The 27387-nt window shown below is 44.4% G+C and overlaps 3 protein-coding genes and 1 non-coding gene across 5 annotated transcripts in view; 2 read left to right on the top strand and 2 right to left on the bottom strand.

Moving 5' to 3' along the window:
- The window catches only part of CDS2 (CDP-diacylglycerol synthase 2), a 69290-nt gene extending 58399 nt beyond the window's left edge, over nucleotides 1-10891 (bottom strand). The window contains exon 1 of the mRNA XM_050745233.1: nucleotides 10503-10891. Within this exon, the coding sequence (XP_050601190.1) occupies nucleotides 10503-10559 (57 nt within the window). The 5' untranslated portion in view covers nucleotides 10560-10891. The remainder of the gene's footprint in view (nucleotides 1-10502) is intronic.
- The window catches only part of CHGB (chromogranin B), an 817086-nt gene that overhangs the window by 740493 nt on the left and 49206 nt on the right, over nucleotides 1-27387 (bottom strand). The window lies entirely within an intron of this gene.
- Nucleotides 11021-27302, top strand: PCNA (proliferating cell nuclear antigen). 2 transcript variants are annotated; one of them, XM_050745245.1, is made up of 7 exons: nucleotides 11021-11137; nucleotides 22051-22387; nucleotides 23100-23197; nucleotides 23289-23356; nucleotides 24628-24822; nucleotides 26689-26812; nucleotides 26894-27302. In XM_050745245.1, exons 2-7 carry the CDS (start codon nucleotides 22167-22169, stop codon nucleotides 26971-26973), a joined length of 786 nt encoding a protein of 261 aa, XP_050601202.1. In that variant the 5' UTR covers nucleotides 11021-11137; nucleotides 22051-22166; the 3' UTR covers nucleotides 26974-27302. The 2 variants fall into 2 exon arrangements, with proteins under 2 accessions (XP_050601202.1, XP_050601204.1); XM_050745247.1 differs by lacking the exon at nucleotides 11021-11137 and adding an exon at nucleotides 15294-15384.
- LOC126929925 (small nucleolar RNA SNORA26) lies at nucleotides 19988-20110 on the top strand. Its single transcript, XR_007717357.1, has one exon. It is a non-coding gene; the product is annotated as a small nucleolar RNA SNORA26 (small nucleolar RNA).

Below are 27387 nucleotides of genomic sequence, written 5' to 3'. Positions count from 1 at the left end.
TTTAATAATACATGCTTACATCACTTCTAGCCAGAGATACTCTGAGATAAATTTTGAAAAAATAAGACTTAAATAGGTAGAAAGGTCAGGTGCAGTGGCTCACGTCTGTAATCCCAGCACTTTGGATGGCCAAGGCAGGCAGAACACTTGAGGTCAGGCATTCGACACCAGCCTGGCCAACATGGTGAAACCCCATCTCTACTAAAAATACAAAAATTAGCCAAGCGTGGTAGCATGCACCTGTAGTCCCAGCTACTAGGGAGGCTGAGGCAGGAGAATTGCTTGAACCCGGGAGGCGGAGGCTGCAGTGAGCCAAGATCACGCCATTGCACTCCAGCCTGGGTGACAGAGTGAGACTCCATCTCAAAAAAAAAAAGAAAAAGGTAGAAAAATAGGTAGAAATGAGGGAGGGTGACAGAAAGAACACATTTCAGGGGTAGGAAAGAGCAAGAATCAAGATCCATGACACAGAGGCACCCAGCAGGGAGAAAGGCCAGTTAAGAGAGAAGGCTATATAAAAAAGAATAAAATCATGTCCTTTGCGGCAACATGGATGCAGCTAGGGGTCATTATCCTAAGCAAATTAATGCAGGAAGAGAAAACCAAATACTGCATGTCTCACTTGTAGAGTGAACTGGGAGCTACACATGGACACAAACAGGGGAACAACAAACACCAGGGCTTAAAGGTGGAGAGTGGAAGGCTGGTGAGGATTGAAAAACTATCCATCTAGTACTATGCTCACTACCTAGGTGACAAAATCATTTGTACACCAAACCTCAGCAACATGCAATTTGCCCATGTACCAAACCTGCACATGTACCCCCTGAACCTAAAATAAGAAATGGAAGGAAACAGAGGGACAGAAGGCTACAAAGGATCTTAAAGTTTAAGTATTACGAAAAAGAGCCAGAATTCTACCATTCCACCCCACCCCTCAATAATTATTAGGGTAGTTTCAGAACTCCTGGAAGAGACAAAGGACAGATGGATTAGGAGGGACCTAGAGCAAATCCTAACAGGAGGGAGCTCAATTCACAGGGTTTACAATAAGGCAAGCAATAAATCCTGAAATCTGGGAAATCAGAAAGAGCAAAAGACAGATAAGGATTCCAGGAGAGGTAAGGAACTCGGATTTAGAAGGATACTGCAGGCATTTACAATACTGCAGTCCTGAAATGTTGAAATCTCCAAAAGCAACAATCAGACAACAAACAACAAACAAACAACAAACAGATAAGGATTCCAAGTCACACCTGGTTCGAATCTGCATCCGGCAGATTCGAACAAAGGAATAGGAGATTTCAAACCTGAGTAACTGAGTCATCTGTGATTTTATCACAGAAAAAAGAAACTGAAGGAGGGTGGTAAGAGTAGAATGAGAGAATTCAGATTTGAGACAAAGTTTGTGTGGACTGAAGGTCATGCACCTAGGAATGTCCTGTAGACCACTGAAACCACAGGACTAGCCGGGCATGGACTGTGGAGATACAGCTCTGAGAGCTGTCCACTCAGGGCTTCGGCGTCAATGGCAGACATCCTCTCCACATCAGAGACCCAGAGACAGAGAGTGTTGCCCGTAAATCCCAAGTCCCAAGAACTCTCAAAACCTCAGCAAAGTCTTCACAGAGAAGTCCCAAGCTGGCCCTATGGTGACCTTAATACAAAGGAGCTTCTGCCGAAGGCAACAAATCAAAAAGATGTCTGACTTTGGTAGGACAGGTCAGGTCCTTCCACACAGACAGCAGTGCTCATGAGAACCACAGTGTGGCATGAGGCTGTCCCTGGGGAGAGGCAGGTGGGAGAAAGGAAACCTTCACAGAGTACCCTTTGCTCCCTAAAAATTCTGAACCACACATTGCCTACTCAAAATAACATCATAAAGTTTAACTTTCTTCAAAAGGTCACTCAACTTAGTGGGCTCAAAGCCATCCCTACTGTTGGGGCAAACAACATGAGAACAAAGATCAGTGACTGGCATAGGAAGCTGCCTGGTGGGGACTATGCGTGGGGGTGGGGAGGGGGTGCCTCACTATTACCCCAACCAAGTAACCACCACGTGACAAGATCTGGAAGGCAGGAACCCTGCCCAATGCCAGGAACAAATTAGCATTCTTTCAAGGAGACTTTGGCAAAATTAATAGTGAACAGTCAGTGTCCATCTCCTTTCTGAACCAGAGGCAGTATGACACACAAACAGCTGTACTTTTTCACCCCCAACAGCCTCTAGTGCCAGTACAGAAGGCCTGGGAGACCTCAACACCACAGAATGTAGGTTAACAAACTGTGGAGAGGAATGCCCTCCACCTATGTGGATCCTAGAAAAGATAGAAAAGTGTGAAAACCAGAAATAGTAACACTCAAATGTTTTCAAACAGTTTAAAGGACAGTTATCTGCCCTACGAAATTAGTTACAATGGCCAGGCACAGTGGCTCATGCTGTACCAGCCCTTTGAGAAGCCGAGGCGAGAAGATCGCTTGAACCCAGGAGTTCAAGACCAGCCTGGACAACATTTTAAGACACTGTCTCTATTATAAAATAAATATATATTTGTATATATATTTATATATAAATTAAAGAAATTAGTTACAAGATTCATTTTAAAAAGAGTTTCTCAAATATATTCAAGATTATATAATTTCTGGCAGTTGTAAGGTTGAGAATAAAGTGAGGGAGGGGAAATGCTTTACATTAGTAGGGCAGTGAAGGTTTTATACAATCTTCTTGTTTGTCAAACATATTCCGAATGATTTTATCAAGTATTATATTCCCATATCCATCAGCTGTTAGACTCTCATGATCACTTTCTACCTTACCAATTTAAAAATGCCGTCGGCTGGGTACAGTGGCTCACACATGTAATCCCAGCACTTTAGAAGGCCAAGGCAGGCAGATGACCTGAAGTCAGGAATTCGAGACCAGCCTGGCCAACATGGTGAAACCCCATCTCTACTAAAAATATAAAAATTAGCCGGGTGTGGTGGTGGGCGCCTATAATTCCAGCTACTCGGGAGGCTGAGGCAGGAGAATCACTTGAATTCGGGAGGCAGAGGTTGCAGTGAGCAGAGATCCAAGCCATTGGACTCCAGCCTGAGCAACAAGAGAGAAACTCCATCTCAAAAAATAAATAAATAAAAATAAAACTATTAAATATCATTGATTTTAAAAAGATTGTATTATTTCTTTAAATCAGCAAGGAAAAAATTGATTATGTGGAGTCAAAACAGGCATAAAATTCTCAATACTATCCTTATGAACACTGATAATACCAGCCCCTCGCAGAAATACAGACACTGTCCATAGCAGACCCTGGAGTCAGTGAATGTTCTAAAGAGAAGTGTTGAATACCGAATGACTGCTTCTTACTAGAACAAATGGTTCTCGTGCTAACAGTCATTAACTGGAAAGCGTTTCTTCCAAGCAGCCTCACCCGCTGCCTGGGTGAGGCGCCTTGTGGTCTTCAAGCACTGTGCTGGGAGTGCCTTTCAAGGACACCAGAGTGGCCACTCCCAGGAAAGTGCTCACAAATGTCTAAATCACAGTCATCCGATAACCAGGAAAACTGAACCTAATCCACTTTCTCTACAAAAAAAATATATTTTTTCTTCACAGAGTCTCCACATTCACTCTCTGAGACCTTACTTTTAAACATTTAACATTTTGAAAGATTTATATAGTATTTTTCTGATTTTGTAGCCAAATAAGAAAAATAGGTAATATTTGGATATCATAGCTATCAACGCTAATCACTACTAGAAGCTTTTAAAGTCTGTAAATTAATTCTATGAGAAAAAAATTAAAAACAACAACCGGGAATTAGAAGACCTTCAAAGGCCAGGCGCGGTTGCTCAGGCCTGTAATCCTAGCACTTTGGGAGGCCGAGGCGGGAGGATCACCTGAGGTAAGGAGTTCAAGACCAGCCTGACCAACATGGAGAAATCCCGTTTCTACCAAAAATACAAAATCAGCTGGGCGTAGTGGCGCATGCCCGTAATCCCAGTCACTTGGGAGGCTGAGGCAGGAGAACTGCTTGAACCAAGGAGGCAGAGGTTATGGTGAGCTGAGATTACGTCATTACACTCCAGCCTGGGCAACAACAGCGAAACTTCATCTCAAAAAATAAATAAATAGAAGCCCTTCATAATATGAACCACTCTATACCTAACCAACTATGTCATCTTGAGCTAATAACTTAAAACTCTCTGAGCTGTGGCATCCTCTTCTATAAAATAACTACCTCAAGCCGGGTGACATGGCTCAGGCCTGTAGTCCTGAGCTACTCAGGAGACTGAGGCAGGAGGATGGCTTGAGCTCAGGAGTTTAAAGCTGTAGTGAGCTATGACTGTGCCACTCTACACTCTAGCCTGGGCAACAAGGTGAGACACTATCCCTAAAAATAAAAAACACCTCTAAAGTCCCTTCTAGTCCTAACATCCAAGGAGAGCAATTTAACATTTCTAAAAGTTGATAAAAATTCTTTTTTTTTTTTTTTTGAGATGAAGTCTCGCTCTGTCCCCCAGGCTGGAGTGCAGTGGCGCCATCTCGGCTCACTGCAAGCTCCACCTCCCAGGTTCATGCCATTCTCCTGAAAGGCTGGGATTACAGGTGCCACCATACCCAGCTAATTTTTTTTTTTTTTGTATTTTTAGTAGAGAAGGGGTTTCGCCATGTTAGCCAGGATGGTCTCAATCTCCTGACCTCGTGATTCACCCACCTCGGCCTCCCAAAGTGCTGGGATTACAGGCATGAGCCACCCCGCCTGGCCGATAAAGATTCTTCTAATGAAATACCATATTAACTTGGGCAAACACAAAATATTTTTTAAAAATAGATTTTGGAAAAACTTTAGTCAAAAATCGTGAAGTAATTGAGTTTTTTTAAATAAAATCATACTGTTTGAGCAACAAAAATAAGAAACATAAAATACTGGGTTATATGACAAAACAATCTTTCACCTCCTCTCCATGTTAAGCCTGGGAATCATAGCTAAGGTTTACTGATATTTTAATTCCCAAATTACTTCTCAACATAAAAAAATTTTCTTGAAAAAAATTAAGCATTTCTCTTACACCTGAAGTAGTTATAGTTCTTTAATATTTTGAGTAGTTCAATCTCAAAGTCTATTGAAAACCATTTTTTAATTATAAAAGAAGATAATTGCATACAACAACGTTCAGTGGTCCTTCTACAGTTAAACCTTGTATTTGGAGTACTGAAAAATTCCTCAAGAAAATAAACCGAAAAGATAGGTCATAGAAGGCTAAGTCCTTTCTATAAAACTTTCCTTAAAAGGTAATGAATATGAATAGGTTCTACAAATATGTATAACTTGAAGATTTTATTACCTTTCAAGAGTGTAAGATGAATATTAAAGTTTTTTCTATAAAAATCTATTTAAATCAGTAGCAACATAGCTAATATATTACGATGTGACAAGCTCTGCTGGCAGCCCATACATACATTTAATCCACATGAATATCCTGTGAAGCACATACAATTTTATGACCCCCATTTTAATGATGGACAAACTGAGGCTGCCACAACTTCAGTGATCTGCTCAGAGTTACACAGCCTCTATGTGGCGGAGCCCAGGCTCAAGGCAGATGTAACCGACTCAAGCCCCTGCTCTTACACACTATCTTCAGTTAAAATTTAAACTCTCCCTTTGTTTTTTTTTTTTTTTTTTTTTTTTAATTGAGACGGAGTCTCGCTCTGTCCCCCAGGCTGGAGTGCAGTGGCGCGATCTCGGCTCACTGCAAGCTCTGCCTCCCAGGTTCACGCCATTCTCCTGCCTCAGCCTCCCAAGTAGCTGGGACCACAGGTACCCACCACCATACTCGGCTAAGTTTTTTTTTTGTTTTTTTTTTTTTTTTGAGAGGGAGTTTCGCTCTTTTGCCTAGGCTGGAGTGCAATGGCACGATCGTGGCTTGTCATAACCTCTACCTCCCAGATTCAAGCAGTTCTCCTGCATCAGCCGAGTAGCTGGGACTACAGGCATGTGCTACCATACCCAGCTGATTTTGTATTTTTAGTAGAGGCAGGGTTTCTCAATGTTGGTCAGGCTGGTCTCGAACTCCCAACCTCAGGTGATCCTCCTGCCTCGGCCTCCCAGAGTGCTGGGATTATAGGTGTGAGCCACTGCACCTGGCCTTTTTTTTTTTTTTTTTTTTTTTTTTTGTATTTTTAGTAGAGATGGAGTTTCACTATATTGGCCAGGCTGGTGTTGAACTCCTGACTTTGTGATCTACCTGCCTCAGCCTCCCAAAATGCTGGGATTACAGGCATGAGCTACCACACCTGGCCATGTATAGGATTTTTAATAAGGGAACATTTTAACAACCGTGAAATCTATTATTTGTCTTTGAATGTATATAGTAAACTTTTGTTTGTTTGATTTTTTGCTTTTTTTTTTTGAGACAGAGTTTCACTCTTGTTGCCCAGGCTGGAGTACAATGGCACAATCTTAGCTTACTGCAACCTCCGCCTCCCGGGTTCAAGCAATTCTCCTGCCTTAGCTTTCCCAGCACCTGGGATTACAGGTGTCTGCCACCACATCCAGCTAATTTTTTTGTGTTTTTAGTAGAGACGAGGTTTCACCATGTTGGCCAGGTTGGTCTCGAACTCCTGACCTCAGGTGGTCCACCCGCCTTGGCCTCCCAAAGTGCTGGGATTACAGGTGTGAGCCACTGCACCCAGCCCATAGTAAACTTTTAAAAAATCCTGATTTATTCTGTTTCACAGTTTGGGAAACACTTACGTCTATGACTTTGGCTTTGCCAATATTCTTGTGTTCAAACCCAAGGAAATTAGAAATAATAAAACAGGGTTGTCTTTTTAAGGAAATGCATTATGAAACAAGAACTTTTTAATTTCATAAAAGAATCCAGTGAACAATTTTCAAGTCAGTGCTTTAAAAGCTCTGGAATAGGCCGGGTGCGGTGGCTCATGCCTGTAATCCCAGCACTTTGGGAGGCCACGGTAGGCAGATCACCTGAGGTCAAGAGTTTGAGACCAGCCTGACTAACATGGAGAAACCCCGCCTCTACTAAAAATACAAAATTAGCCGGTCGTGGTGATGCATGCCTGTAATCTCAGCTACTCAGGAGGCTGAGGCAGGAGAATCGCTTGAACCCAGGAGGCGGAGGTTGCCGTGAGCTGAGATTGCACCACTGCACTCCATCTAGCCTGGGCAACAAGAGCAAAACTCTGTCTCAAAAGAAAAGGAAAAAAAAAAAGCTCTGGAGGCTGGACGTGGTGGCTCATGCCTGTAATCCTAGCACTTTGGGAGGCCGAGCCAGGTGGATCACGAGGTCAGGAGATCGAGACCATCCTGGCTAACATGATGAAACCCTGTCTCTACTAAAAATACAAAAAATTAACCAGGCGTGGTGGCGGGCGCCTGCAGTCCCAGTTACTTGGGAGGCTGAGGCAGGAGAATGGCGTGAACCCGGGAGGCGGAGCTTGCAGTGAGCCGAGACGGCGCCACTGCACTCCAGCCTGGGCGAAAGAGCAAGACTCCGTCTCAAAAAAAAAAAAGGCTCTGGAATAAACTTGAAAGATTCCTCAAAATGTTACAGTTGCTTAACTGCTGTGGCAAAACTGTCTTGTAAATAGAAAATCATTAGTATCAAAATAGTCTGGAGAATGTTTATTTATAAAAGTCAGAAGGTATTTTGTTATATTTAGCATCTGGGAATGGAATTTTCAAAGCCAATTGCTAATAAAGGAAATGTTCTCCTCTGGGAACTGTGCTTATAATTTTAAAGTCCCAAAGCACGGTATAGTTGCCAAACTAACAAACTTGGAGTTTAGGCTTTGGGAATGATCCTCTTCCTACCCAACCACATTTTTCTGATGGAGCTTAGGAAAGCAAAGGATGAGATGTGGTCTGAAAGACTGGCATCTTAAAATTTATGATTGAGTTGGCATTTCAGGAGATTTTGTTTTGGAAGTTAGAGTAGAGGTTCTGGGAGATCGTGCCACTGCACTCCAGCCTGGGCGACAGAGAGAGACTCTGTCTAAAAACAAAAAAAAGAAAAGAAAAAAATCCCATACATGATAATTCAGTGACAATTCAGAAGTTCTGAATGATGGGGTGAGGAACTGATTTTTCTTGTTCTCGGTAACAAACATCAAGCTTTTAAAAGAGTGCACAGCAGCTGTCTTTTAGGGAACAACATGCCACGAATGGACCTCATGACCCCAGGCATTCTGTCACTGTATAAGTGATGTAAGTGCACCTCTAGCTGGACAGCTCCTCATGTCCTCCCTGTCTAAAGTATGGGATGTGAAAGTAAGATGGTTCAACTAGCACTTCATCTCTGGGGGATGGATCTAACAAGTCTGGGAAGGAGGGTAGAATCTTTATGTTGCATATCATAACCCCAAGGTTGTTTTTTGACATTCTAATTATTGTACATAGTTAGCTTTTCAAAAACATGGCCCACCAGCTATCATGCCTTCTTTCTTCTCTCTCTCCTCACACTTTCTAGGTCCACAAAGTCCCACTGACATCAAGTATGATCTCACCCTTAAACAGAGCTACAGAGCCTCCAAACATCTGCATACTTATCAACTAGCAGTAAAAGGTGAGTCAGAATTATTTCAGGGTGAACCAGGATAGCCAAATGAAAAATTAGAGACTTCAAAGTATCTTGTCTCGCCGGGCGCGGTGGCTCAAGCCTGTAATCCCAGCACTTTGGGAGGCCGAGATGGGCGGATCACGAGGTCAGGAGATCGAGACCATCTTGGCGAACACGGTGAAACCCCGTCTCTACTAAAAAAATACAAAAAACTAGCCGGGCGAGGTGGCGGGCGCCTGTAGTCCCAGCTACTCGGGAGGCTGAGGCAGGAGAATGGCGTGAACCCGGGAGGCGGAGCTTGCAGTGAGCCAAGATCGTGCCACTGCACTCCAGCCTGGGCGACAGAGCGAGACTCCGTCTCAAAAAAAAAAAAAAAAAAAAAAAAGTATCTTGTCTCTGCAAGCGACTGCTAAATCCTCAGCCCCAGTCCTAAATTTTCTCCAAAACATGTTTTTGTGTTTTGAGACAAGGTCTCAAACTCCTCGGCTCAAGCGATCCTCCTGCCTCAGCCTCCCTAGAAGCTAAGATTACAGGCGTGCAGCACTGTGCCTCGCCAAAATATATGTTCTAAAAATCAGTAGGAACAGTTATCTTTGGATGGTCCACTGTCAACTGCAATAACATGAAAGTTGTTTTAAAAAACCCATAATCTCATTATCTTTCACCCAAAACATTCCTCCTAGTGTAACTGCTCTGTTGACATCCTGTCAGCAAATCTTGTGTTTTCTTCCTTCTTCGTGTCTCCCTAATGTCCATTGCGTCCAGTCATCAAAAAGTCACAGGCTGCATTAGGGGAAGCCGTGAGCCTGGTGTAAGGCAACAGGGATTGGTGGGAACAGATAATCCTCAGCTCCAGCCAACCATTGATCGGGTGACAAAGTGATGATGGACCCTCCAATTATCTAAGACAGGCAAGAAATTTAGATTGTTAGGATAAATTTTCTGATTTTTAAGACAACATGTGGGCCAAAAGGTCACTCATGGGCAATCCCTGAGTGAACCAGTCTCGCTCAGTCTGGTCCAGGCTCCCTCAGTCTGGTCCAGGCTCCCTCAGTCCATATACATCACTGCCAGAGCAGTTTTCCAAATACAGGGCTCCTGATCACTGCTATCTCGGAAAGCACAACTACTGCTACAAAGTCCTACACTGCCATTCAACCTCCACAGCAATAAAACCAATCCCTACCTTCCTTAACTCCCCTACACAGACCTTTCACTTCACCCAAAGGAGTGTACTCCCCCACCCGTCACCCCCACCCGCCACCCAGGGCCACTGTCCCTGCCAAGATGGCCTCCTTCCTACTCTCCTCCCCTACCCACCAGAGCCCACACGGTGCAGGAAACCCATCAACCGGGAGGACGCCCTCCAACACCTGCTGATGACGGGCTGGCTCACTGCGTAACACCTCTCTGCTCAAAGTTGATGATTTCATGCCCAAGAAGGGATTTACATCTCCCAGGAGGCAAATGCTATGGCCTTGTCCTGATTCCCCCACCTCCCAAAATAATAATATTGTAAAACGGAACGGAGAGCCTAAGTTGCGCTCAGAGGAGCCGCCTCCCTAAGAAGGCTCTGCACATCTTCACCTCCAGGAAGGCCTCAGGGAGTTAGGGCAGAAGGGAATCCCCGCAGCCAGCCCAGCGAGGCAGGAGGCCGTACGCCACTCCTGGCGAGCTCCTTCCTGCGCCCCGGGGGAGCCACTCCAGCCAGACCCTGAGCCGGGACCCCGACCCGCCGACCCCTGACGCGCGCGCCGCGAGGGCCGGGCACCCGAGGACCCTTCGCGCTACCCGGGCCCGGGTCCGCCGTCGACTGCGACAAAAGGTCAGAGAACAAGACGACCCCTCTGCGCGCGTCCCCCGCAGGCCTCCCGGACGCGCTGTTATCCCGGCCGCGCCCACCCCGACGCTGCCGCTACCTTGTCCTCGGGTGGCGCATCCGGCTCATGGGCCACCCTCTGCCTCAGCTCGGTCATCCTGGAAAAACCGGCCCGACGTCGCCGCGAGCTAGCAGCGAAGCCGCCAGAGCAGGCAGCTCGGCGCGGGCACGCGCGGACTCCCTCAGCCGGCCCCGCCCCGCCCGAGAGGCGCGCGGTTCCGAGCGGCTCACAGTTCTCTTAGCAACCCAGCAGCCAGCCCTGGAGCTCGGCCCCACCCAGTGCCGTCGCCGCCCTTTCACCCGGGCCGAGCTGGGTCAGCCTTCCCTAGCCCCGACCGGCGAGCTCCCTCTCCCCAGAGGAAGGCTCGGAGCGAATGCGCATGCACAGCGTCGCCATCACGGTCCGGAAGATCCACCAATGGCGCAAATACGACAGGGAGGCGGGGCGACGGGGGCGGGGCGGAGCAGAGTCGAGAGGCGCACATTGGACGGCACCGCCAGGGCCGGGAAAAGGCGTGCGTTTCAGAGTGCGATTAGCCAATGGGAGCTCCCGCTTGACCACGGATGGCCGGAGCTGGCGCCCTGGTTCTGGAGGTGACGGGTTACTGAAGGCGAGAGGCGCCACCCGGAGGACAAATGCTTGCTGACCTGGGCCAGGTCTCTTCCCTTACGCAAGTAAGTAGATGTTATTTAGGTCGAATGGAGAGGCCAGGTGAGCCGACCTGATTAAGAGCATTTTATCACCTATCACATGATGAGAAATGAAACCCACACTTCAATCTGCGTTGCTTTGCCAAGCGGTCGCTAGTACTTATTGAGCGCTAATTGTATACTAGGCACTGAGCTGAGTAATTTCTTTAGTTGGCTTATTTCATTTAATCCACACATGGCTTGGAAGTGGGTATGATTTGCATTTTACAGTTAAGATCTTCCTCAGTGTTTTTGTTTTGTTGTTGGTTGGTTAGTTGGTTGGTTTGGTTGGTTTTTTGTTTTTTTTTTTTTTTTGAGACGGAGTCTCGCTTTGTCGCCCAGGCTGGAGTGCAGTGACGTGATCTCGGCAAGCTCCGCCTCCCGGGTTCAAGCAATTCCAAGGCGTGCATCACCACGCCTGGCTAACTTTTGTATTTTTAGTAGAGACGGGGTTTCACCATATTTGTCGGGCTGGTCTCAAACTCCTGACCTCAGGTGATCCGTCCGCCTCGGCTTCCCAAAGTGCTGGAATTACAGGCATGAGCCACCGCGCCCCGCCCTTCCTCAGTTTTTCAAATTTGTCTTCTGGACTATGGAAAGACCTTTTTTGGGACAGAAGTGCTGTCTACTTTGTTTACTGTGCATCATGTATGTCTTTGACACATCCATCTTAAGTACTTGTTGGATGGATTTAAAACTTTTAAAAGGACCTTAGCCAAGGTCTCCCAGCTAGAAAGTGCCTAGCAAGAATTAGAACACAAATAGGTTTGTTACCAGCCGACACTCTAACGACCATATTATACTGCCTGCCTGAATTTATTAAAATTTGTGTTGCTCCAGCATTGCCTTTGGTGTTTCCTGTTCTTTTCTATTCACTGCCCCGTAAGTGATGTAAAACACGTATAACATTGGGTCCCCAGTTTAAGCATATTGTAATCTCACAATGAGACACTTGCACACAAAAGAATTGCAATTTCCTTTTTTAAAAAAATATAATTTTTCTTATTTTCAATTTTTAAATTTTAATTAATTTATTTCTCTCTCTCTTTTTTTTTGAGACGGAGTCTCCCTCTGTTGCCCAGATTGGAGTGCAGTGGCGCAATCGCGGCTCACTGCAAGCTCCGCCTCCCGGGTTCACGCCATTCTCCTGCCTCAGCCTCCTGAGTAGCTGGGACTACAGGCGCCGCCAGCAGGCCCAGCTAATTTTTTTGTATTTTTAGTAGAGACGGGGTTTCACCGTGTTAGCCAGTATGGTCTCGATTTCCTGACCTCGTAATCCGCCCGCCTCGGCCTCCCAAAGTGCTGGGATTACAGGCGTGAGCCACCGCGCCCCGCCTATTTCTCTTTTTTTTTTTTTAGAGACAGGGTCTCGCTATGTTGCCCAAACTGGTCTTGAACTCCTGGGTTCAAGAGATCCTCCTACCCGGGTCTCCCAAAGTGCTGGGATTATAGGCATGAGCTACCACACCTGGCTAAAATCTCCTATTGGTAATTTTGACCTGAACTGTGAGTTTTGGGGCAGGTAGTGAGAATTCCAAAAACAGCATTATATATTCCTGGTTTCTATGTGAGTATATTCCCGAGTAGCTTGGGTTATAGGTGTGCAGCACCACACCCAGCTAAGTTTTAAATTTTTGTGTAGCAATGAAGTCTCACTTTATTACTCAGGCTGGTCTTAAACTCCTGGGCTCAAGCAATCCTCCCACATAGGCCTCCTAAAGTTCTGGGATTACAGGGATGAGCCACAGCATTCGAGCAAGATGATCGTCTAAGACAGGTGAAGATGTTAGTGTCTAGAACTTCACCTTTAGGGGCACATGGTTATGAAAGGTCATATCTAAGTGAGTGTCATGTCAGTCCTTCTAGAAACTCAGCTGTTCCTTTTCAAATCCAGCCTAATAAAAGGAGGCTTGAAGAACCAATGCACGTAAGTCAGAATTATAGAATGCACAGTGTGATTACTAGGATGGATAATATCCTAAAATGTGCTCTGAACAAACTTCTCATCCATTACACTCAGCCCTCTCAGGTTAATGGAACTCAGATCAAGTATATTCCTGAAGCCAGTGGATGGAAGTCTGGCGGAAGTCATGCTAATAGGCCTTTAGGCAAGCCTTAGGGCCTTTCTCTCTCTCTCTTTTTTTTTTTTTTTTTTCTTTTTTTTTTTGAGACAGAGTTTCACTTTTGTTGCTCAGGCTGGAGTGCAGTGGCATGATCTCGGCTCACTGCACCTCTGCCTCCTGGGTTCAAGCGATTCTCCTGCCTCAGCCTCTGTAGTAGTTGGGATTACAGGTGCACACCACCACACCTGGATAATTTTTTGTGTATTTTAGTAGAAACGGGGTTTCACCATGTTGGCCAGGCTGGTCTTGAACTCTTGACCTCGTGATCTGCCCGCCTCAGCCTCCCAAAGTGCTGGGATTACAGATGTGAGCCACCACGCCCGGTCAGGCCTTTCTCTTAATTGTAGAAAGAAATTAAAAGTAAAAGTCTCCCTCCACCTTCAGCTAAAAGAATTTTGTTACTTTACACTACCTTGCACCTCCTCTGTTCTTGATTTTTCTGTTATGTTACTTATATTAGCTTTTTCCTCCAGGCTTGGGGCACATCTTTTTTTTTTTTTTTTTTTGAGACAGAGTCTCGCTCTGTCGCCCAGACTGGAGTGCAGTGGCGTGATCTCCACTCATTGCAAGCTCCGCCTTCCCGGGTTCCCGCCATTCTCCTGCCTCAGCCTCCCGAGTACCTGGGACTACAGGCGCCCGCCACCGCACCCGGCTAATTTTTGTATTTTTAGTAGAGACGGGGTTTCACCGTGTTAGTCAGGATGGTCTCGATCTCCTGACCTCGTGATCCGCCCGTCTCGGCCTCCCAAAGTGCTGGGATTACAGGCGTGAGCCACCGCGCCCGGCCAGGGCACATCTTGTACACAGTGATTTCTTTTCATTGCACTCCTTGGTTAGTTTCATTATTTTTAGATGCTGTGTTGATTAACAGAAGTCACTAGCATGGGATTCCTGGTCCCCCAGAATATGCAGGCTGACTGCAAGCTCAGTATAACTGGGCAGCTGTTGCTATAGCTATTATAATTCTATAATGAAAACACCTTCCTTCATCTTGATACTGGAAAACTACAATGGTACAAGTGGCATGACAATTCTTCAGTTCCCTGAATAGTGATTTCCCTTCTTTTAAGAGGGGAAGAATTGTCACTAAACATTCCTTGAACACTAAACAATAAATTCATTGAAAAAGAATTTCTTTTTGTTTTTTTGTTTTGTTTTTTGAGACAAGGTGTCTCACTCCATCCCCCCAGCTGGAGTGCAGTGGGGCATGATCTCAACTCACTGCAACCGCTGCCTCCCCGGTTCAAGCTCTTTTCCCACCTCAGCCTCCCAAACAGCTGGGAGGACAGACATGTGCCACCACGCCTGGCAGATTTTTGTATTTTTAATAGAAATGGGGTTTCACCATGTTAGCCAGGCTTGTCTTGAACCCCTGACCTCAAGTGATCCACCTGCCTCAGCCTCACATAGTGCTGGGATTACAGGTGTGAGCCACCGTGACTGGTCTGAAGAATTGTTGATACACAAAATCAGGCTTTATCTGATCTGCTCTTTCTCTTGCCCCTTATATTGCCTTTCTAGTTCTTAGTTTGAGAAATGTTTTCAGATAGCTAAAACTTCTTATTCAGTTTAATGAAATGACATACAAAGTGAAAGTGAGAATAAGCTATGCAGAATTGTCTAACTCTTGTTTTTTTGAGGCAGGATCTTGCTCTGTCGCCCAGGCTGGAGTGCAGTAGCACAATCACAGCTGAACTCACTGCCCGGTCTTGAGTTACCTTCCCACTTCAGCCTCCCGAATAACTGGGACTACAGGCGCCATCACTACACCCAATTAATTTTTGTTTTTTGTATAGAGATGGAGTCTTGCCATGTTGCCCAGGCTGGTCTCGAAATCCTGGGCTCCAGGGATCCACCAACCTTGGCTTCCCACAGTGCTGGGATTAGAGGGGTGAACCACCATGCCCAGCTTTGTCAAACTTCTTACAGCTTCAAAAAATGCAAATCCTGCACTCCCATAAACCTACAGGCCTATTAGATTATGACATATAGAATCTGAATGATGTCAGTCTTCTCTCTGACAAACTGGAGGCCTCACTTTTTCGAACCAGTACTCTACATGGTGATTTTAAGCACAAATATTCATCTATTGACCACACATGCTGTAAGGTATGTCTCCGTCCTGATTATTCATTAGAATTACCTGGACAAGGCTGGGCGCACTAGCTCATGCCTGTAATCCCATCACTTTGGGAGGCCAAGGTGGGTGAATCACTTGAGGTCAGGAGTTCGAGACCAGCCTGGCCAACATGGCAAAACCCCGTCTCTACTAGAAATACAAAAATTAGCTGGCCTTGATGGTGGGAACCTGTAATCTCAGCTACTCGGGAGGCTGAGGCAGAAAAATGGCTAGAACCCAGGAGGCAGATGTTGCAGTGAGCGGAGATCACGCCACAGCACTGCAGCCTGGGCAACTCCATCTCAAAAAAAAAAAAAGAATTATCTGGACAGCTGCTAAAACTACTGATGGAGGGGCCACCCTAAAGTAAGTAAGAATTTCTGGAGGAGGGCCGAGTGGAATAGACTTTTTTTAAGCTCCCCAGGTGAGTCTCAAGTGCAGCCAGGATTGAGAATAATTCTGATACATATTACCTTGTGAAGAAATTTGCCAGATACTACATAAAATACTTGACAGCATTTTCTCTCAATATTCATTTTCTGATCAAAAATACATTTTTACTGAAGTATAGAAAACTACAAAAAGGTACAAGAAAAAATTAAAATTATTTGTGGCACCATCAGTCACAGATGTTAATATTTATATTCTTGCTTTTCCATTCCATTTACTGTACACATATACCTAGATATAACAGTCTTAGAAAATTGGAATATCTTTGTTTATTCTGTTTCATAATGTGATTTTTCTCTTTATCGTTAAATGCCTTTTGCAAATGGTACTTTAGAGGCTATACAATATTCCGTCTTACAAATTTATCATAATTTACCTAACAAATGCAAATATTGTTAGACCTTAAGGTTATGTCCAATTTCTGGGGAATTATTAATAATTCTGTAAGAGGCCAGACATGCTGGCTCATGCCTGCAATCCCAGCACTTTGGGATGCAAAGGTGGGAGGATCGTTTGAGCCCAAGAGTTTAAGATCAGCCTGGGCAACATGGTGAAACTCTATCTCTACAAAAAGTACAGAAAATTAGCTGGGATAGTGGTGTGCACCTGTAGTCCCAGCTAATTGGAAGGCTGAGGTGGGAGGATCACCTGAGCCCGGAAAGTCAAAGCTGTGGTGAACCAAGATTGTGCCACTGTACCTCAGCCTGGATGACAGAGTGAGAAACTGTCTCAAAAATAATAATCATCATCATAATTCTGTAAAAAACTTTTTTTTTTTTTTTTTTGAGACACTGTCTTGCCCTGTTAGCCAGGCTGGAGGGAAGTGGTACTATCTTGGCTCACTGCAACCTCCGCCTCCCAGGTTCAAGCAATTCATGCCTCAGCCTCCTGAGTAGCTGAGATTACAGGTGTGTGCCATCACGCCCAGCTAATGTTTGTACTTGTAGTAGAGACAGGGATTCACCATGTTGGCCAGGCTGGTCTGGAACTCCTGACCTCAAGCAGTCTGCCCTCCTTGGTCTCCCAAAGTGCTGCGATAAAAGTGCTGCGATTACAGGCATGAGCCACCATGCCCAGCCAAGAAACATTCTTTTGTTGTTGGTGGGTTTTTTTTTTTTTTTTGAGATAGAATCTCGCTCTGTTGCCCAGGCTGAAGTACAATGGCGTGATCTTGGCTCATTGCAACCTCCACCTCCCAAGTTCAAGCGATTCTCCTACCTTAGCCTCCCGAGTAGCTGGGATTACAGGCGTCTGCCACAACGCCTGGCTAATTTTTGTATTTTTAGTAGAGATGGGGTTTCACCATGTTGGCCAGGCTGGTCTCAAACTCCTGACCTCAGGTGATCTGCCCACCTGGGCCTCCCAAAGTGCTGAGATTACAGCCGCGAGCCCCTGCACCTGGCCCAAGAAACATTCTTAAGCATGCTTGATCTTGGTAAGTTCCCCTGATTTCTTCCGTAGGAAAAAAACCTAGAGATTGAATTTCTCTGTCTAAGAATAAGTAAAATTCTAAGGCTTTTGATACACTTTTCTAAGTTTCCACCAGAAAAATTATACCAATGTATACTCCCACTTGCAATGTATTAAAGTGCCTACTTCCTTGAATCCTTCCTAACACACTGGGTGTTCACATGATTTTAATAGGTTTAATTCGATAGGTTAAAATTCTGTCTCCATTGAATTTACATTTCTTTGCTTATTAATGTGGCTAATAAACTTTACTTATTTACTAAGACTAGGACTGGACAGTGGAGGCCAGATACCTCTGGCTTTTTGTTTAGATGAATAAATTTTCTTTTTCTCTTAATCCATTCAAGTTGAGTCTCTGTCACTGAAACCTAAACTACACTAACCAATATAATCCTCTGAGGCATACTGAAGTCTTAAAACTTGTATAGTCATTCATTATGTTTTATGGGTTTTTTCTTATGTTTAGAACCCATAGGAAGATCTCATGAATATTTACCAAAATATTTTTCCATTTCCTACTGGGTTAAGATTTGAATTTGAATTATTTATCTAGAATTTATTCTAGTGAATAATTATCAGGAAAAGTCTTTTTTTTTTTTTTTTTTTTTTTGAGATGGAGGCTTGCTCTGTCACCCAGGCTGGAGTGCAGTGGCGCAATCTCAGTTCACTGCAACCTCCGCATCCCAGGTTCAAGCAATTCTCCTGCCTCAGCCTCCCTAGTAGCTGGAATTGCAGGCGTGCACCACCACGCCCAGCTAATTTTTGTATTTTTAGTAGAGATGGTTTCACCATGTTGGCCTGGCTGATCTTGAACTCCTGACCTCAGATGATCCACCCACCTCAGCCTCCCAAAGTTCTGGGATTACAGGCATGAGCCACCACGCCCATCCAGAAAAGTCTACAGCTTTTATTCTTTTCTAATAGTTTTAACCAATTATCTGATCAAAATTTACTTCATTCTTCCACTGATCCAATAGTACCTTTACTCTATGTTAAAGTAGCCGCTTAAAATGTAAATTGGATCACATCAAAGACCTGCTGCTGACCACATTCCCTTGCACTTTTAGAGAGCCTACAAAGTCCTGCAAGAGCTCACCCCAGCCTCTCTGCAACCTCACATTGCACCACTCTTGCTTCAGACACATCAGTCTGAGTTCCACATCAAACTTGTCTGAATATATTCCAAGTATGCTGACCTTTATAATCATGCTATTCTCTCAGCCTAGAAAGCTTTCTTCCAACTCTCCAAACAGCTGCCTTCTCTGATAAGATGCTACCTCCTCAGAGAGGCCTTCTCTGACCACAGTCATAGGCATGTTTATGTCCTCATTTCAGTTTAACATAAAATTAACGTAACTGTACACCTCTTTATCATCTGACAGTTTTAGGAGCACATCACTTCTATAATAGCAGAAATAAACAGATTCACGTACATCGCGGGTCCCACATGGGTAGAGTTTAATTGACATTAAAATGTCTTCAAATCTATTACACTGTGATTTGGCATTAAACCAAAATGATATTATGTAAGCAGACAGAACTGAAACAGAGTAGTGGAGCATATGCATTTGTTTTTAGTGAAGCAAATGTTCCTCACTGGAGGAATGAACACATTCCACATTTTGCAAAGGAACTGAGATTTTAACGGACCCAAGAAAGGAAAATACCCACAAACAGATGATGCCGTATTATGTTTTGCTATTGAGATGTATGCAAATGGATAGTCCATCACACATAAAGCAAGAAAGTTCCAACATCAAAACTTACAAATGAGTAGCAGAGGCTTGCAAGAAATTCGAGAGACAATAGAATAGCACTATTGAAAAATGCTGCATCATCAATACCCTTGACAACACAGAGTAGGATATTATACAGAAAAACAGCAGTATCAGCAACTGAGTGGAGAAACAGTAGGAATGTCTTAATATTTTTAAAGTCTAAAAGTTATTTTAAAACAAAATAGACCTGACGTGGTGGCTCACGCCTGTAATCCCAGCACTTTGGGAGGCCGAGGCAGGCAGATCACATGAGGTCAGGAGCTCAAGACCAACATGGCGAAACCCCGTCTCTACTAAAAATACAAAAATTAGCCGGGTGCGATGGCGCTTGCCTGTAATCCTAGCTACTCGGGAGGCTGAGGCATGAGAATTGCCTGAACCCAGGAGGCGGACGTTGCGGTTAGCCAAGATCGCACCAGTGCACTCCAGCCTGGATGACGGAGCGAGATTCCGTCTCAAAAAAAAAAGGAAAAAAAGAAATTCTAAGTGATAAAGCATTGTATAACAGTTTGAGGCTGGGCACAGTGGCTCATGCCTGTAATCTCACACTTTGGGAGACCGACTGGGAAGATCGCTTGAGCCCAGGAGTTGGAAACCAGCCAGAGCAACATAGTGGGACTTCTTCCCTACAAAAACATTTAAAAATTAGCCAGGTACAGTGGTGCACCCCTGTAGTCACAGCTATTTGGGAAGCAGGAGGATCCTTCGGGCCTAGAAGTTGGAGGTGGCAGTGAGCAGTGATCTGGCCACTGCACTCCATCCTGGGTGTCAAAAGGAGACCCCCCTCTCTAAAAAATAATAGTTTGACAGTTTTCTTTCTTGTGCTACATAAAATAATTGTACACATTACAATTGAAGGCATCTTATAATAGAAATACCAGAAATGCCCTTTCCTGTTCCTTTTTAAGGCTGGCCCAGTGCTCTAAGAGGCTGATACAGAAGGATAAAGTTAAGTCTCCACAAAACCCAGGGAAGAGACTGTGAAACTCCTCTTAGAACCTTGTATGGAGTCATAGCCGAACTAGGAAAAAAAAAAAAAAAAAGGAAAGAAAGGCATTCCAGAGATAAAGAATAGACTAAGGAGAGGAGATACTTGAAGCCATAATGATTGAGAATATGTAAGACTTGAAATGAATCTTCAGTTCCTTCAACAAGATAAATAAAACTAAATCCATACCTAGATACATGGTAGAAAAACTAAAGAATTCCACTGACCAAGATATTAAAAGTAACTAAAGAGAAATGGTGTAAACAAAGCAGGAGAGAAACAACAAACCCTGTCCATCCTGTAACAATTGAAATTTTCTGGCTGGGTGCAGTGGCTCACGCCTGTAATCCCAGCACTTTGGGAGGCCAAAGCGGGTGGATCACCTGAGGTCAGGTGTTCGAGACCAGCTTGGCCAACATGGTGAAACCCCCGTCTCTACTAAAAATGCAAAAATTAGCCGGGTGTAGTGGTAGGCACCTGTAATCCCAGCTACTTGGGAGGCTGAGACAGGAGAATTGCTTGAACCTGGGAGGCGGAGGTTTCAGTGAGCCGAGATAGCCCCACTGCAGTCCAGCCGGGGCAACAGAGCAAGACTCCGTCTCAAAAAAAAAAAAAATTGAATTTTTGACACAGATGAGCAATGATTAAAAAATGAGATTGCTAATATCTGTAGTTAGGAAAATAAAGATAAATGAGCATGTTCATACACAGTCTTGGCTAGAATGTAAATTGCAAACTTTTAGAGATTTAGTAACATTTATCAAAAATTTAGCCGGGCATGGTGGCACATGCCTGTAATCCCAGCACTTTGGGAGGCTGAGGCGGGTGATCACCTGAGGTCGGGAGTTCGAGACCAGCCTGGCCAACATGGTGAAACCCCGTCTCTACTAAAAAAAAAAAAAAAAAAAAAAAAAAAAAAAAAAATTAGTCGGGCGCGGTGGTAGGCGCCTGTAATCCCAGCTACTCGGGAGGCTGAGGCAGGAGAATCATTTGAACCTGGGAGGCGGAGGTTGCAGTGAGCCGAGATCGCGCCACTGCACTCCAGCCTGAATGACAGAGCAGGACTCCATCTCAAAAAAAAAAAAAAAAAGAAAAGAAAAGAAAAAAAATTAAATGTGTACGCTCTTTGACTCAGCTGTATTACTTCAAGGAGTTGATAGCACCAAAATTGCTTAAGTGCTCAAAGGTGTTTGTAATTAACAGGAGATTGATAAGTTACATACATGTGATGCTATCTTTTAAAGAGGTACTGATATAAAAAAGATGTACGTGGCATAAAATTAAATGTACTTTATTAAGTACTTTTTCGAAGTGTTTACGGAATGAGTGCATTTTGAAAAAAAGTGTATTCGAACTTTCAAAAAAGCTTTAAAAGCTTTATACAAGGAACGATTGAGTGATTATAAGAGCTGGCAGTGGAATGTTAAGAGGTGAGAGGGAGCTAAGTTTAACATAACTCTTTATGGTGTGACACTTAGGAGCGCATCACTTCTGTAATTGAAAAATAAAGTGCATATTTGCAGCAGCTGTACTCTTCAGGCTACAAGGAGGCTTTTCCTCCCGGTAGGCTGGATTTGCTTTTCACTTTCACTTTCGTGGCTGGAAACTTTCTACCCACGGAGCTGGAGGCTGAGGAGGCACCATAAAGCTGGGGCTTGACGAACCGGTGCCTGGGCCGGATCCCCACATATGCCCGGACTTGTTCAGTGGTCAGGTTGAGGAGTCAGGCGAAGAGGCGGGGAGACCTGCGGGACGCTGCCCCGCCCTGCACCCGCTTCCTCCAATGTATGTCCTAGGGGGCGGGCCTCGCGGGGAGCATCGGCACGATTGGCCCTAAATTCTAACCCGCCCAGGCCGTGGGCCGGGCAGCGTGGTGACGTCGCAACGCGGCGCAGGGTAAGAGCGCGCGCTGGCGGACGCGGCGGCATTAAACGGTTGCAGGCGTAGCAGACTGGTAGTTCTGTTTCTAGGTCTCAGCTTCTCGTCACGACGTTCGCCCGCTCGCTCTGAGGCTCCTGAAGCGGAAACCGGCTAGACTTTCCTCCTTCCCGCCTGCCTGTAGCCGCGTTGCTGCCACTCCGCCACCATGTTCGAGGCGCGCCTGGTCCAGGGCTCCATCCTGAAGAAGGTGTTGGAGGCCCTCAAGGACCTCATCAACGAGGCCTGCTGGGATATTAGCTCCAGCGGCGTAAATCTGCAGAGCATGGACTCGTCCCACGTCTCCTTGGTGCAGCTCACCCTGCGGTCTGAGGGCTTCGACACCTACCGCTGCGACCGCAACCTGGCTATGGGCGTGAACCTCACCAGGTGAGCCTCGCGGCGCCTAGAAGCCGGCCCCGGCCCACCCCCACCTCCGGGGTTTGGCGGGATCGCTTCCGAGCCGAGCCCTCATTGGCTGGCGTGGACCATCCGCACCTTCTCATTGGCCTGCCATGCAGGGGGGTGGGGCCCAGCTGAGCGCGCGGTTCGGAAAAGCCCGCGCTGGCTGCTGCGCGAACCTGCTTTTTCGCGCCAAAGTCACAAAGCGGGTGGTGGCGGGAAAATGACTGGTTTTTCTGCAGTGCCAGGAACACTGCTCCAGAGCTTTTGCTCACTAAATCCTGTTGGCCTTGAATGGACGCTTTAGTTGTGGCTTTTTTGTTTCCGAGACGGTCTCGATGTGTTGGCCCGGGCTGGTCTCCAACTTCTGGGCTCAGGCGATCCTCCCGGCTCAGTCGCGATTGACTTTAAATGCTTTATAATGTGCCCTTGCGAGAAAAGTGTCAGCCTGTCATCCTACTTAGTGGCAGGAGATTGTTTCTATCCAGAAGGGAAACTGCTGGTGGTATTTTAGTATAAATACTGCCAGATGCATCCCAAAATGTCTGCATTAATATTCGCATCCTCCAGCAGTGCAATTACCCTCCACCAGTTCTGAGACGGCCTATGGGTGAGAGTGGTAACCCCTTCTAACTGCATTAGAAATACAGACCTTCAGTCGATGGTGTTGATTTTAAACCATGTGTCTCCTGTCTTCTAGTATGTCCAAAATACTAAAATGCGCCGGCAATGAAGATATCATTACACTAAGGGCTGAAGATAATGCGGATACCTTGGCGCTAGTGTTTGAAGCACCCAGTAAGTCGTACCTTTTTACTGAGTTATGAAGCTACAGAAGATCAAAACTCTGTGCCAGTGTTTCTCAACAGCATTTGCTTTTTTTTGGTAGACCAGGAGAAAGTTTCAGACTATGAAATGAAGTTGATGGATTTGGATGTTGAACAACTTGGAATTCCAGTGAGTATCAGTTTCTGATTGTAGCGACTGCTGTACACAGGCATGATAGTTATGTCATAGAATGTTGTTTATTTTTACAGACAGGGTCTTCCTCTTTTCCCCAGGCTGGAGTGCAGTGGTGCCATATAGCTAGCTCACTGTAACCTGGGACTCCTGGGCTCAAGCAATCCACTTAGTCTCCTAAGTGGCTAGGAAGGACTACAGATCTGTCCCACCACGCCTGGCTAATTTTTTTATTTTTGTGTGTGGGTGTGGGGGCAGTCTTGCCCAGGCTGGTCTGGAACTCCTGGCCTCAATGATCCTCCTCCATCAAGATAAGTTAATATAATTTAAGCCTACTTCATAACAGAACTTTTTCTAGAAACATATCTACTGGTGCGTGTTTTAAAGAGATTTTAGTATTTGGATAGTTGTTTACCACAAGTCTAAAACTCACTGGTTAAATTTATTGTTTGCTGCCAGTTGTCTATTTGCATTAATTTCCATGAACCTCTTTTAAAATTTGCTTCCTTCTAGGATGGTTGGTTTTGTTTTGTTTTGTTTTGTTTTTGAGGCGGAGTCTCGCTCTGTCGCCCAGGCTGGAGTGCTGTGGCCGGATCTCAGCTCACTGCAAGCTCTGCCACCCAGGTTTACGCCATTCTCCTGCCTCAGCTTCCCGAGTAGCTGGGACTACAGGCGCCCACCACCTCGCCCGGCTAGTTTTTTTTTTTTTTTTTTTTTTTTGTATTTTTTAGTAGAGACGGGGTTTCACCAGCTTAGCCAGGATGGTCTCGATCTCCTGACCTTGTGATCCGCCTGTCTCGGCCTTCCAAAGTGCTGGGATTACAGGCTTGAGCCACCGCGCCCGGCCCGATGCTTGGTTTTTATTAAGTGGGTTTGAAAGCTATCTTAGAAGAAATGTATCCAGGTTAGGTTTATAAACACCAAAGGAGAGAAGAAATGTTGGAATGTTGAAAATGCCTAATATCATATTCTCTCGTTTTCTTTTAGAAAATAGTTAGACCTGCTTGCGCCGTCATCATTTCTGTGGCATACTCTAATGTTCTCTTACTTTATCCCTGGAGGATGAGGAGGAGGAGGCGCTTGTTCCCTGGGCAGTGCATTTAATAGCCATTTATTTTTTTTGAGTGGAGTTTGTTAAGAAATTACACGAGTCAGTAATCAGAAAATCTTGATTCTGAGTTGTTTAGATGTTGCCTTTTAAGAAAGTGAGGGTGCCAAATCATTAAATTTCTAACAATTAACTTTTGGAAAATTTTTGTTCTTAATAGGAACAAGAGTACAGCTGTGTAGTAAAGATGCCTTCTGGTGAATTTGCACGCATATGCCGAGATCTCAGCCATATTGGAGATGCTGTTGTAATTTCCTGTGCAAAAGACGGCGTGAAATTTTCTGCAAGTGGAGAACTTGGAAATGGAAACATTAAATTGTCACAGACAAGTAATGTCGATAAAGAGGAGGAAGCTGTAAGTAGTTTTTAAGTAAAAAAAATAGTTTGAAGAGAATTGTAATACTGCTTATTAGGTTAATTGCTAAAATTAAAAGTAGACAGAATTGGATCCCAAGTAATTTCTGAAAATTGAGATACTGTTGAAATCTGCAACTGATTTGTAAGTGTCATCCAATTTAGAATTATATTTGCAAGAAGGGAATACAAATTCAGCACGTGTACATACCACAGAACAATGGTTTATGGATCAAGCCCACACAGGCTCTTAAGGGTAGGATTGGGAAGCTAGGCATCTAACCTTTAGCTTTCTGGAGATATTTACTCTTACGAAATAAGCATAGAACAGCAACTCTATAGAAGGGTATGGTTAGGAGTAAAAGTCTACCTGTTAGGAGCGCTTATGTAATCCTTATATTAGCGTACATGTGGGTCCAATTGGTAGCCCATTTTAAAGGTGGAGAAGCAGGCTGAGCAATCTTAAGTGACAATTTAGCCAAAGTCACAGGCGGTAGGAATCAAAGGTTAAACAGGAAGACTTCTCACTAAGGCTAGAAAGCAGACTCCGTGCAACTTTGAGAGTACTTAGAGAGCCCTTGCTTAACCAAAATAGAAAAAATTAGCCGGGCATGGTGGTGCACACCTGTAACCCCAGCTACTCGGAAGGCTGAGACAGGAGAATGACTTGAACTGAGGAAGTGGAGGTTGCAGTGAGCCCAGATCATGCCACTCCCCTCCAGCCTGGGTGACAGAGCAAGACTCCATCTTAAAAAAAAAAAAAAAAAAAAAAACTCGGTAACCTGAGAATAAATTAAAACTTGGTAAATCAAGGACGAAGGTCCTAATCTCATAAGCTTGTTAGGATTAAATATGGTAACATTAAAGAGCTTAGCATATGCTGTGTCTGGCATATTACAAGCTTACAATAAATACTATATATTGCTTTCTTGTCCCTTGAATGGGTAGTCAACATTTAGTTTAAATAAAGTTGTAAAATTCAGTTGGAAGTTGTTTTTTTTTTTTTATTAATAAAGGCTAGGAGCTGATTCTTTATCTGTTTCCTGAATCACATTTCCGCTCCTCTGCTAACCTTATTTTTTTCTTTTTCTGTTTTTCTTTGTTTTTGAGACAGGGTCTTGCTCTGTCCATCCAGGCTGGAGTGCAGTGGTGCAGTCATGGCTCACTACAGCCTCAAACTCCAGGGCTTAAGTTGATCCTCCTGCCTTGGTTTCCCTAGTAGCTGGGACTACAGGTGTGTGCCAACACACCTAGCCTGGTTTCCTCTAATTTCATTCTTCCCCTTCCATTACAGTCTATTTGTTGAAGAAATTAGATGATTTGTTAAGTTTTCCAGAGTTTGGATTTTGCTGATTGCATTCCTGTGTATATGTAAATTCTTCCACCCTGTGTCCTACAGACTGGTAGCTATAGCCCTGGAGCCTTGATGATATTCAGGATGTTTTGTTTCGGGCGGGGGTGAGAGAGCACGAATACTTTATAGGTGGTGGTGTGTGCCTCTAGTAGAAGGCACAAGGGGTCTGGATGTCTTCGCAGTGTTAGCAGCTATAATAGTCATTGTCTTAGATCCATTAAGTCATTAGAGTTTGCAGAGCTGAAATTAATACGTTTTATTCATTTATTAGCTGCTTATCAGAAGAATTTCCATAAAGAAAAGCTTTCCCATATTATATAATTCGGTTATCTAAATTATAGGAAAGACGAGCTAGATACTCGATTCTTTTGCTTTACGCATCAGTCTTCAGAATTTTCATAGCTCCCTCCAAAGTGACTAATAAAAGTGTTTGTGGGTTTTTATAAATGCAAGCTAATAGATTGCAACTTTCTTGATGTTTTTCAATGATGAATCTTCTGTTTTCTCTTGTAGGTTACCATAGAGATGAATGAACCAGTTCAACTAACTTTTGCACTGAGGTACCTGAACTTCTTTACAAAAGCCACTCCACTCTCTTCAACGGTGACACTCAGTATGTCTGCAGATGTACCCCTTGGTAAGATAATAAATTTGAACCTTGTTTTGTAGGTAGTATATGTGATACTCCTCAGTAATTAACTATCTTCCGGTCTTTCAGTTGTAGAGTATAAAATTGCTGATATGGGACACTTGAAGTACTACTTGGCTCCCAAGATCGAGGATGAAGAAGGATCTTAGGCATTCTTAAAATTCAAGAAAATAAAACTAAGCTCTTTGAGAACTGCTTCTGAGATGCCAGCATATACTGAAGTCTTTTCTGTCACCAAATTTGTACTTTTAAGTACATATGTAGATATTGTTTTCTGTAAATAACCTATTTTTTTCTCTATTCTCTGCAATTTGTTTAAAGAATAAAGTCCAAAGTCAGATCTGGTCTAGTTAACCTAGAAGTATTTTTGTCTCTTAGAAATACATGTGATTTTTATAATACAAGAGGGTCTTGACTCTAAATGCAGTTTTAGAATTGTTTTTGAATTTAAATAAAGTTACTTGAATTTCAAACATCACAGGGCAGTGCCTTCATTTTGACCAGGACTGTTGGAAGTATCCTACTGAATTCCCAGCTACAGCTACCCTTTCATGTAAATGGTT

This window comes from Macaca thibetana, chromosome 10, assembly GCF_024542745.1.
Source record: "Macaca thibetana thibetana isolate TM-01 chromosome 10, ASM2454274v1, whole genome shotgun sequence".
Lineage (NCBI taxonomy): Eukaryota > Metazoa > Chordata > Mammalia > Primates > Cercopithecidae > Macaca > Macaca thibetana.
The sequence above is the reverse complement of the archived record's forward strand: the minus strand, read 5'-3'. Positions and strand labels throughout refer to the sequence as shown.